At 43.3% G+C, this 12551-nt stretch overlaps 1 protein-coding gene across 2 annotated transcripts in view; it reads left to right on the plus strand.

Moving 5' to 3' along the window:
* The window catches only part of NOTCH2 (notch receptor 2), a 162544-nt gene that overhangs the window by 122438 nt on the left and 27555 nt on the right, over nt 1-12551 (plus strand). For both annotated transcript variants that reach the window (XM_040998963.1, XM_040998964.1), the window contains exons 13-19: nt 829-1021; nt 2205-2350; nt 4219-4332; nt 5684-5803; nt 6219-6371; nt 10581-10809; nt 11597-11798. In XM_040998963.1, the coding sequence (XP_040854897.1) occupies nt 829-1021; nt 2205-2350; nt 4219-4332; nt 5684-5803; nt 6219-6371; nt 10581-10809; nt 11597-11798 (1157 nt within the window). The remainder of the gene's footprint in view (nt 1-828; nt 1022-2204; nt 2351-4218; nt 4333-5683; nt 5804-6218; nt 6372-10580; nt 10810-11596; nt 11799-12551) is intronic.

The raw sequence follows: 12551 nt of genomic DNA on the forward strand, positions 1-12551 counted from the left end.
ATTTAACAAATCAAAACACTCGTGAAACTGGCCACGCGTCTGTGTTCAGCCTAATGCAGTAAAGATGTCTCTTTAAAATGCTGTCTTTAAGGAAGAATATATTCTCTTCCATCTCCCACACTCCCACTGTCTACATTATTTGCAGGTGATAAGTAGTTAATTGGAAAGAGCAGTTTCCCAAAATCCAGGATTCTCCATTTCAAATGTTTTACATATTACAATTTTGAGAACCACTGGGCTAGACTGAGGGTCCCAACATTGTTTTGTGAATTACCAGAGAACAAATAAATTGTACTTAGAGTACCTATTCCCTGAGGCAGAAAAATAGATTAATACAATCCCGAGAATGAAAATAACCTTTCTTTCTAAATCAGTTTAATCAGTAAACTAAGTTAATCGTATATCTACTAGGCATTCCAGTTCATTGTAATGTACCACAGATAGAAATATAAGATTTGACAAACTGAGAACAATGAGTTTGTAGTAAACCATCAGGCAGCACATTGAAGGAAGCTTCTTGGAGGCTCCTCAGAGCACTAACCAGGAGCAGCCATCTCTGATGATGTTCATGGGTTTCTTTGTACACTTAGGATGGAAGGAGAAGGAACCCTGCTTAGTGTGGTGGTAGGTTTCGTCATTACAGAAAGCCGATGCTCACGGTCCTGCTGTGTAATACACTAAGTCCTGTCGGTTACCCTAGTACTTAACTCTTCCCAGTTGGTGTCCCTGGATCATTCAGAGAAAGCATGTCTACAGAAAGGATTTCATTGTTCTGGTCTGTTCTTTAAGCACTTGGGGTCTGAACAATGCTGTTCCCCATCTTCACAGGGCAGCGGTGTAACATCGACATCGACGAGTGCGCATCTAATCCTTGCCGCAAGGGGGCGACGTGCGTCAACGATGTGGATGGTTTCCGTTGCTTGTGCCCTGAGGGACCCCATCACCCAAGCTGCTACTCACAGGTGAACGAGTGTCTGAGCAACCCCTGCATTCATGGCAACTGCACCGGAGGCCTCAGCGGGTGAGCAGCTGCCATGCATTCATGGCTTCTTTTCGACCTGCGTCAAGCCAGTTGGTTTTTAGTACTGACAGTATCCTGGAGAAGCCTTTTGGGAACTTGAGCTGAGACTTGGTTGCAGATTTTGGGATTTTGCCAGAAGGCCTAACAGTCTCTATCTGTGGAATCTGGTCCCCACCCCGTGTGACTGAGGATCCCGATGGAAAATATGGAGGAATGTCTCTTCTACATAAGTAATTGTCAAGGACACATGGCAAGGAGTGCAGGGTTATTGTAGGCTTCTCCAGCAGTCGTCCTTTCGGTGCCTGGCATGTGACTGAGTTCTGTGCAATGCCCTGGCCTTGGTTGTGGTCGCCTACGTAATCATAGCACAACTCTGTGCTATCACTTTCTCCAGTCTGCGTTCTCAGGTCTGTTCTAGACGTGGCCCTGAGAGTGGTGTGATGTCTTAGTCACTTTTTAGAGCCACAGAAACGGACCCTATGTCCTAAAAGGGGTTCTTATAGTATTGCATGTTTGCCATTGGAGGGAGCACCGGGCATTGGCATTTTCAGGTTTCCAGCAAGAGTTAGAAGGAAGGATGCGTTTAAAGGTGAATGGGTAACAAAGTTATTTTGAAACTGAATTGATCACCTCCTTGTGACAGCTCTTCTGCAAAGGAAACTGTCATCTCCTGGCACTGCATTCTAAGTGCTAATGGCGTTCAAACCGGGCCTTAGCTAAACGAACACCTTCACTTCTGTGCTGTTTCTTGATGAATAACCTAGGTGCTTCATGAGGCGAGGTTTCAGGTCCAAGTCAAGCATGAGGAGATACAAGCCGCCCCGGCAGCTCTCGGAGGCCCTGCCGCCAGTCTGTTTTCTGGCTGTACATTTCGCACCAAAACCCAGTGATCCTCAAGCTTGCTTTGCTTTAGTTTTGCATGCGCTGCAGCAAGTTGTGCAGATCTGTCCATGTCAGTGTTGACTCCAGATGTGAACCTTTAAGTATGAAATTCCAGGGAGAGCACATGGGTCCCCGCTGGATTCACTCCATGTGCGAGATGATAGGAGTGTAACAGGTTCAAAGAGGAGTGGGAGGGAGATGTGAGCCTCTCTGTCCCCGCATTGCTTTACCGGTTGTCTACTTCGTTAAGTCGTTCATTTGTACTTTTCACTCTAAAAAATAATCTTCCGTCTTCTTTCAGATATAAGTGCCTTTGTGATGCAGGCTGGGTTGGTATCAACTGTGAGGTAGACAAAAACGAATGTCTGTCTAACCCGTGCCAGAATGGAGGAACTTGCGACAATCTGGTGAATGGATACAGGTGTACTTGCAAGAAGGGTTTTAAAGGTAAAGAAGTACCTCTTGCTACAGTGGTCCTCTGTCTTCTTACCGCTGTGTGCATACTGCACAACTTAATTGTTTGTTTTCCCTTTTCTCATTCATTGATGTGGCAAACAAAATTTTTTTTTAAGATTTATTTATTTTATTGGAAAGTCAGATACACAGAGAGAAGAGACAAAGAGGAAGATCTCCTAGCCACGGGTTCACTCTGCAAGTGGTTTCAATGGCTGGAGCCGAGCTAATCCAGAGCCAGGAGCCTCTTCTGGGTCTCCCACACCGGTGCAGGGTCCCAAGGCTTTGGGCTGTCCTTGACTGTTTTCCCAGGCCACAAGCAGGGAGCTGGAAGGGAAGTGGGGCTGCCAGGACTAGAAGCGGCACCCATACGGGATCCCAGTGTGTGTTCCTACTTTCTAGGCTACCACACCAGTCCCCCACAATTAGGATTTGTACAACAGGTGGCGAATAAAAGCATTCATAGTTTCTCCCCTTAACCTAACAGGAAGTTGAAATATTCAAACAATAATGTTTAAGAAGGGCAGTTAAGCCTCTGCTTGTAAAGGTTGGAAAGTGTCCGATTGTAAATGTTTTGCCCTAGATGTCCTATCCATGATAGGTCACATAGATATGTACAGTGAAAGCTTTTGCTTACTGTAATTATGATAGCAAGAATCAGTGCGTTCAGTACCCTCTTTACACACCGAGATACTCTTAGATACCTGTGATCTTCTGGGGGGAAATATATGCCAGTGGGAAACGTGTAAGGAAAAAACCATCACCATTGCATTCTTAGCATCGACTTTCTTGAGGAAACTCATGAGGGAAAGGTACGGGCAGATAATTCTCATTTGTATTCATTTGTCCACGGATTCATTGATTTTCTTCTTCTGAGAAAATTGTGCCTCGCTATTTATACATCAGTGTCTATTACAGATTCAGTATTTGAATACTTGAAACTTTTCTGAAACTGTCATTTGTTTACTTAAAAAAAAAAGGTTTATTTATTTGAAAGAATTTTAGAGAGAAGGCAAAGAGGAGAAAGCAAGGTCTTCTGTCTGCTGATTCACTCCCCTAAATGACTACAGTGACTGGGGCTGGGCCAGGCTGAAGTCAGGAGCTAGGAGCTTCGTCTGGGTCCAACCGCTTGGACGATCCTCCACTGCTTTCCCAAGTGCACTGGCAGAGAGACATCAAAAGTGAAGCGATGAGGACTTGAACTGGCAACCGTATGGAACACCCAGGCTCCAGCCATGGCTTAACGTGTCTGCCACAATGCTTGCCCCAGTCATTAATTTTCTGTTAAATTGCTTTATGTTTATGAGGAAACTCGTAAGTTTAGAAGCACTTCTGTTTCATTATCTTGTTGGGATTTATCAATATGAAATGAAAAATCTGAATGTAAAGCCCAAAGTCGTATGGCCCTGGAATTGGGAGAGAACAGTCCTGTAACTCAAGTCTTCCTGGATAGGGGAGCCTTGTGAAAGAGTGGACACACATCAGAGGATTCGATTCATGTATTTGGAGACATTCTCCTTTTTTCTGACGAGAAATGTCGCACACAAAGGGCCTCTGTTTAGATGCAGCAACAGGCTTTTCCCCCTTAATGAGCTTGTCTGTTATTGGGACTGCTTATATTTGGGATGTGTGGGCTTTCAGACCGCTGGTCTTTCCATGCGTGGATCGATTGGCTGCTGCTGTTCACTGTGTCAGGGTCTTGTGGCTGAAACAAAGGAGCAAGAGTTGCAGGGAAGGAGTGAACGCAGCTCCATTTCAGGTGTCCTGTTTCCTTACTGCCGGGAGTGTTAGGTCGTCGGTGAGGCGAGCAGGAGACTGATGGCTTCACTCTGGATTTGGTTTTTCCCCTCTTCTGTCCCCAGGCCACAACTGCCAGGTGAATATTGATGAATGTGCTTCAAATCCATGCTTGAACCAAGGAACCTGCTTTGATGATATAAGTGGCTACACTTGTCAGTGTGTGCTGCCGTACACAGGTGAGTGCTTCAGGTGCCAGCAGGGCCCAGAGGCATCCCCTGGCCTGGTCTGGTCAGTGCTTGGGACTGAGTCTCAGCACCCACTCTGCAGGGAAGTGATGCTGCTCTGACAAGTCACTCCTTGGTTGTCCTTTCACTGACTAGACCTTGAATATTCCAAAAACACTAAGGCATCCTGAGGGACAGACGGCTTATGGGGAGACTCAGATTCCTTCTTAGTGCTTTAATATTCAAAATGTTTCTATTTTTATTACAAAGTCAGATATACAGAGAGGAGGAGAGACAGAGAGGAAGATCTTCCATGCAATTATTCACTCTCCAAGTGACCTCAACGGCCGGTACTGTGCCGATCTGAAGCCAGGATCCAGGAACCTCTTCTGGGTCTCCCACGCAGGTGCAGGGTCCCAAAGCTTTGGGCCGTCCTCGACTGCTTTCTCAGGCCACAGGCAGGGAGCTGGAAGGGAAGTGGAGCTGCTGGGATTAGAACCGGTGCCCATATGGGATCCCGGAACATTCAAGGCGAGGACTTTAGCCGCTAGGCCATGCTGCTGGGCCCTCAAAATGTTTCTCTTAGCATTTTATCTATGTCTGAAACTTCACATATAGCTGATAGTTCACTCGGTCATTTGAATGGATTCTGTGTTTTTGTTTTTGGCCTTTAAGTCTTAATGTCAGCAACACTGCCACCATGAATTGGTAATTTATGATGTGCCAGGTATTTTGTGTACCTTTCGTTAGTTATTCTAGTGCTCAGTAACTCTGTTATGTGAAAGTGTCCATCACTGTTTTGTATAGGAGGAAACTGAAACAAAGGGAACTTTAAATGGTAAGTGGTAGATGTCCTGCTTAGCCATCAGAGTCGCTGTGGGCTTTCTGGCCAAGTGGCAGGAGCTGGAGGCCATGCTGATGCCAGTCGGTGGAGGGGGGCAGCTGAGCTCCTGAGAAACCGAGTCCTAGCTATCGTGGTGCCGAAGTTAACACATTGAGTCATAGAGGTGTTCAGCCCGTGGAACCTTCGTGACAGTAACAGTGCAACATGTTACATGTTCATGACCGAAGCTTTGTACATAATGTTGTGCACATTTATTCATTTAATCTAAAAATCCTCAATTAGTAGCACACTATCAGAATTTTCTTTTTATTTATGAAGAGGGGCCAGAGAAGATAAACTCTATGCCTGAGGTCACACAGTGGTCACATTAAAGCCACGAGTTAGAGGACCACAGGTGTCTTATTCCAAAGCTTATCCGCTACTTTAGAATGAATTCTGAGAGCATCCTTGGAATACAGCTTGTGTACATCTTCATTTCATTGGCTAATTCTGTGTCATAAACTGTCATTTATTTTCCAGGCAAGAATTGTCAGACTGTCTTGGCTCCCTGTTCCCCAAATCCTTGTGAGAACGCTGCTGTCTGCAAAGAGTCACCAGACTTTGAGAGCTACACCTGTGTGTGTGCTCCTGGCTGGCAAGGTAACAGGATGGGGTGGGGAGCCAAGCTGGTGCCTGCTGGACTTGCAGCAGAGCAACCAGACAGCCCTGGTTCTCGTTGGGAACACAGGCTGTGCCCAGAAGCTGCCTGCACCAAGAATGGCCCAGAAGCTTTTTTATTGATCACATCTTTTGGGGCCCCCTAGTGGCTGAAAGACTGCAACCTGAGAGTCCCAAATACTGATGTTCTTTGTATAGGGAATTTTTTTTAGCACTTTGGCAGCAGAAGTTCCTGAGGGGACACAAAAGCTTTCCTGAGACCTCCTGAAGCAGCAAGCCAATTAGAATGTTCTTGGAGTAGCCTCACCCACCCCAGTTCAGCTCACAGCCCACATAAATCTGTGTATGGGAATGAGCTCTCCAAGCCTGGGTAGTTCACCGGCCCTGTTGTTTCTAGGTCAGCGATGCACAATTGATGTTGACGAGTGTGTCTCGAAGCCCTGCCTGAACCACGGGGTCTGCCACAACACTCAGGGCAGCTACATGTGCGAATGTCCCCCGGGCTTCAGCGGGATGGACTGTGAGGAGGACATCGACGACTGCCTTACCAGTGAGTAGCCAGCCAGCTGTTCTGCCCGGAGCTTGGTGGAGGCTGCTGCCTTGTTATGGCATATCTTCTACACTAGTGTTTTTAAGATGTTTGTTTAAAAGGCAGAAACACACACACCCCCTGCAGGAGAGTGGACTGATGGCCAGTTGGGTTTTTTCCCAGTTGGGGGGGTGTTACAAAGCTGCTGTGAATGAATCTGTGTGTGGATATGTATTTCTTTCTTTTTTCTTTATTTTTTAATAAATAGTTAGGACTGAAATGAATGAGTCACATGATAAATGTGTATGTAACTTTTAAGAAGTTGCCAAAATGTTTCCCAAGATGGCCATATGGTTTTCATTGCCACCAGAGCTAGGTGAATACTGTAGTTGAACTACATGCTCAGAAACACTTGGTAATTTTAGCTCTTCTGGTGGATGTGTGGTTGTGTTTCCTTGCAGTTTTAGTTTATGTTGTACTCTCTGCTGATGAGGTTAAGCATATTTGCATGCGTTCTTTTCCCGTCTGTGTGACGTCTTGGGTGAAATGAACTACTCAAACTGTTGAATATTCTACATGTGAATTCTTTGTCAGAAACTTGCTTTACAACTAATCTCCTCCCGAAGGATAGCCTCTTGTTTGAGCTCCTTTTGAAGAGAGTACTTTTAATATTTAATATTTAATATTTAATATTTTCCTTTTATGAGAACTCTCCAGGAATGTTCATGGAAATGAATATGACAAATGAGCTATTATGATTTTGGAATTGTTTTTGCAGCAAGATAAACTTGTCTTGTGATTCTGTTTTTCCACAAACTTTTAAACCCCGTTTATAGTCCTTGGTTTGTATGTCTTGTTTAACAAATCTTCACCTAACCGAAAGTTGTTGGGTGTGTCTCATGCTTACTTCTAGAACTTTTTTTTTAACTCTTAACTGTTGCCTTATTCTGATTCCAAGTTAATTTTTCCATGTAGGGTAGAAGTAAAGTCACAGCTAGTTCTTGTGGATGTGCTGAGCTCACTGTTTCAGGTCTCTAGGTGAGGTTTTTAAATAAGCTTGCTGGGACTTTTTCAAAGACAATCATCTATTATAGACAAATTTACCTCTTTTTTTTTTCCAAACAACTTTCTGTTTGTTTTTCTGGCATTAATGTATTGGCTAAGATTTATTTTAAATGAAGAAGTGGGGAGGCCAGCCATGCCTTAGAAAAGCATGTAGAAGTTCCCCGTGGAGCAGGTGAAACAGATTTTCCACAGGTGTCCTCCGTCACGTTGGTGTCTTGCTCTTGAGGTTTATTGAGCGCTTTTTTTTTTCTTTTTGTAAGAATGAAGGTTGATTTTTTTTTCCCCTAAATGATTCCTCTGTAGAGATGGTAGCATCAAATGTGTTTTAATCTGTTAGTCATATTGGTTGATTGTCAAATATCATGCTAATCTTAAGTTATCCTTTCGTTGTGGTGTAATATCCATTCTAGATACTGTGAATTTGATTTGCCAAATTCTTGTTAAGAACTTTTTCATCTCTGATTTTGAGAAGCATTGTTCCTCAGTATTCTTGAACTCAGTTTGTCTGGTTTTGTTAGGAGGCCAGTACTGGTCCTGGAACAGATCAAAAGTGTGTCCTGCTCTTTGGTTACTTGGATGAGTTATTGTGTAATTGGAATATATTTCTTCCAAACATCTAGACATGAAAACTGCTTCGTGGGAAAGATTTTCACTATCATTTTGATGTTTCTAGTATATGTAGTTCTAGACAGGTTATTTGATTTTGACTGAACTTCAGTAATATATCTACATTGTCAAATTTGTTGGCATAGAATCATATTATTCCCTTATTATATATTTAAAATTTCATTTATTTCTATGTTGTTTCAAAGGCAGAGAGAGAGAGCCCTTGAACCCCTTGGACCACTCCCCAGGTGCCTGCCACATCTAGGCTGTGCCCAGTAAAGCCAGGAATCAGAATTCCATTTAATTCTCCTGTGTGGGTGGCAGCACCCCAATGCTTAAGCTCTCAGCCAGTGCCTCGCAGCACGCTTCACCAGGACATGGGTTGGAGGCAGTGTAGTCAGGACTCCGTGCAGACACTCAGTATGGGATGCAGGCATCCCAGACAACAGCTTCCTCACTGTGCCCAAAGTCTTCACTCTTATGTCTGTGGTTCCCCCTCTTGCTTCCGATGTTGATATTTTATTTCCTCTACCTTTGAAGAATGTTTGTTTTTGCTGGATTTTTCAAGTATGCTGTACAAGTTATTAATTCAGATTGGTTAGTAATTTTATTCAGGTCTCCTATATCCTCCCTGATTGTCTATGTACCTACTCCACAGATCTCCCGTAGAGATGGAAACTTTAGAAAGTCATTGTATATTTGGCTGTTTCTCTTGAAGACTTTAGTAGTTTTTGTTTAGTATTGGTGTATTTTGAAGCTCTAATACCACGAATGTAAGCATCCGGGACTGTTGTATCCTCTTGAAGACTTGGCGTCTTTCTTTACTGTTAGAAAGCAGCCTGCTTTAACTTCATGTTCATGCTCTTCTTTAACTTCGTGTTCCTTACTCTGAAGTCTATTTGACCTGAAATCAATATAGCTACTCTGACTTCCTTTTGATCATTAGCAGGATGCATTTACTTTTTGTTTATCTTTTTACGTTTGGCCTGTCTACACAGACATGTTTGTAGTAGACACTATAACATTCTCTTTTAGTTGAAGTTTTTAAGATTGTGTTAATCTAATTCAGTTTTATAAAAGCTGGATTCCAGTTTGCCATCTTACTGTTTGTTTTGTCTATGTCATTTTCAGTTTCCCTTTTTCTTTATTTTGGAATAATTGAATATAAAAATGCTCAATAGAGTTTTATTTTAATCACTAGCATGGCAGCTGTATCTTCAGTGGTTGTTGTGGGGTTGAATATTAAAGTTTTACCCATAATCTGCCTTCAATTGTTTCCACTTCATTCAGAGTACAGCCTTATAATAATATTTTCTTATATATACTGCTCTAGTCTTGGCTCTACAGTCTTTATATTTATGCACATGCTTGTAATTCTTGCACATTATTTTGTTACTTTGCTTTTCCATCACGTAGCATTTTCTTTCTGTCTGAAGAAATTCCTTGGCATTTTGCATAATGCTTGTCTCCTGGTGGTAAATTCTTTGTGCTTTTGTCTGTCTGAAAAGATTTCCATGTTGCCTTAGTTTTCAAAGATATTTTCACAGGGAGTAGAGTTCTTCACTGGCTTGCAGCACTTTTATGTGGCAGTGTTGTCTTTTGGCTTCTGTTGTTTCTGAAAAGAAATGTGCTGTAATTCCTTCGTTTGTGTCTTCATATGTAATTTTCTTTTTTATGGCTGCTTGTGTTAAGATACTTTTACTTGCCCCAATTTTTAGCACCGTAATTATGATGCCTCTTGGTGTAGTGTTCTTGCTGTTTCTTCTGTTTTGGTTTCACTAGTAATTTTGGATTTGTGAGTCCAAATTTGGAAAGTAATCAACCGTTATCCGGAAAATGTTCAACAGCTTTTTCAAAATTTATTCCTGATTCACAATGTGCATTGTACATCTGTTGTTTGGAATTGTCCATCTGGTCACTGTGTGTGCGTGTGTGTGTGCGTGCTCAGTGTTTGATTTCAGATTATTTTATTAGTTGAAGGTATCTGCCTATATTTTCAGTTTCACAAGTTTTCTCTGTGGTGTACAGTTTGCAGTTAACTCCATCCAGTGTATCTTTTCCCTCAGACACTAGGTGCTGGGGTTGCGTGAATCTAAAACTAGAAAGAAAAGTTTGGATTAAGGTGGGGAAAAAAGAAAGGGAAAGAGGGTAAAAGGAGGGAAGAACTGGAGGATGATTTGCTTGTATAGTATGCCAGGAACAAAATAAATATATCCCTGTTGACATTGCTGATGTTCTGTGTATTGGGGTCTCATATTTGCTTTGCAGTGTGTGTTACCTTTGTAAATTTTGTGATTCTGTTAAATTATTATAGAATGTTAGTGGGAATGTAGGTGAAATTTATCCCAGTCATCTAACAGGATAAAGGTCTCAGGAAAGTTTTACTGAATGTGTTTTCATAAATGAGGGTGTCAGAACAACTAGACCTGAAGAAGTCAAACAGAGGAGTCAGCCTTGGGCTACCCCACTTGTTATGTCAGTTCACCATGTCATTCCTCTTTGTGAGTCCAAGATGAAAGCTGCTCTCCGCCAAGCTCTAATTCTTGCCTAATGGCTTAGATCCCTGCCAGAATGGAGGTTCCTGTATGGACAGAGTGAACACTTTCTCCTGCCTCTGCCTTCCGGGCTTCGTTGGGGAGAAGTGCCAAACCGACATGAATGAGTGTCTGAGTGAACCCTGTAAGAATGGAGGGACCTGCTCCGACTACGTCAACAGCTACACCTGCAAGTGTCCGGCGGGGTTTGATGGAGTCCACTGTGAGCACAACATTGACGAGTGCACTGAGAGGTGAGCAGCACTCGGGCATCAGGGCCTTAGCACCTCTGGGGGAGTGGTGAAAGAGGAGGGGGCTTCACTGAACAGTGCTGGAATTGTGAGACAGGGACGGGGCATCCACTTGGGGCTTAGTCCACCGTCCTCTCCCAGGGCCCAGTTCCTGGTTCCTGATGGACGTGAAGTTCCAAGGTCAGAGGTCAGAGCTTTAAAGTTTAGTGGGTGAATCATCATTTGTTTTCTTACTTAGGGAACAGGAAGAGCCATAAATCCATTCTGTTGTTCCTTTGGTCATTCCAGCTGATGATTAATCTGTAAGCCCCTGTTTGTTTACAGATTTATTGCTGCTCTAATTTATGGGAGGTGTGCCTCATCTCTTTGTACTGTACTCTTGGTGTTTTTATTCTATTTCTTTTTCATAAAAGAGCCTGTATTTAAAAGCTGATTATGTAGCACTTTTCATTTAAGTCAAGTTGGCTGAAATAATAGATATGTTGAAATTCACAGCAGGACTGGGAAAGCCGAGAAAACTTGGCTTTCTGTAGGAACTTGTAGTAAGTAAGCTCAGCCTGTTAAACACTCCTGAACTTTGATTGCAGAAAGGAAGTTGGCACTCGGCTCCTAGTAGCTGGGCTTGTGGGAGACTGTAAAATTTACTGGCTAGAGGAGTTTGGGATGCTGGGAAATGTTCACCTGTAACAGTTAGGATTTCAAGAACCCAGGTATGGGAACCACGTTCTTCGCTAGCAGTCAGAGGAACCAGATGACACGGTTGACGTTGCTCTCCCGGTTTGCTCCGTAGCTCCTGTTTCAATGGTGGCACGTGTGTTGATGGGATCAACTCCTTCTCCTGCCTCTGCCCGGTGGGTTTCACTGGTCCTTTCTGCCTCCATGAGATCAATGAGTGCAGCTCTAATCCATGCCTGAATGAGGGAACCTGTGTCGATGGCCTGGGCACCTATCGCTGCGTTTGCCCCCTGGGCTACACTGGCAAAAGCTGTCAGGTGAGTTGAGTAACTTCCTTTCTGTTCAGTTCACCAGGGAAGCCAAACATTCTGTCTGTCCCCTTGAGCAGAATAAATGCCTTCTAAAAGAAAGAGTGTGAATCTCGGGGTGTTCCTGAGATAAATGTTGGTAATTTCATAATTAGTGATCCCAAAATGCTAATGCTGGCTATACAATATGAATTTTTTTAAAAAACGTGTTCTAAGAGGCAAATCTAGAACAATGAAGTTTGTGTGTGAACAGATATCTTTTACATTGGAAACGCAGCAAAGGCGAGACCAACCAACATTTTTATAGGTCAGATGTTCCTCTGAGAGGATAGCAGGATATCAGCCATGACCACATCTTACATGTTGTAAGAACACCCTGAAAACTATTTGTGCATCTTTTAAATTGAAATTGATAAATACACATTTCGTAGAAGCTCAGCGGAAAGGAGCGCTCACAGACAAACCAGGCTAACCTTTCACTTCACTGCAGAAAGGCCAAGAAACTCTTCCAAGGATGCATGCCCCACACAGCTTTGGGCTGAACTTTATGACTGTCACCTCCTCAACAGTAGAGAATAACAGATCTTCAAAGAAACAGGAATAAGTAATAAATTTTAATGTGACCTACAGGGTCACATTAAATGGTAGGGCATTGGTTGCACCAGAGGTGCAGTCACCTGCATGGACTGTACAGCTTGTTGCTGACCCCGTGGCTCTGCGCGGCCTTCTCGCAGTGTGGGCTGGACATTCTAGAAGGACTGT

This window comes from Ochotona curzoniae, unplaced genomic scaffold (genome assembly GCF_017591425.1).
Source record: "Ochotona curzoniae isolate NIBS_2020 unplaced genomic scaffold, NIBS_Ocur_1.0 scaffold_1037, whole genome shotgun sequence".
NCBI classification, from domain to species: Eukaryota; Metazoa; Chordata; class Mammalia; order Lagomorpha; family Ochotonidae; genus Ochotona; species Ochotona curzoniae.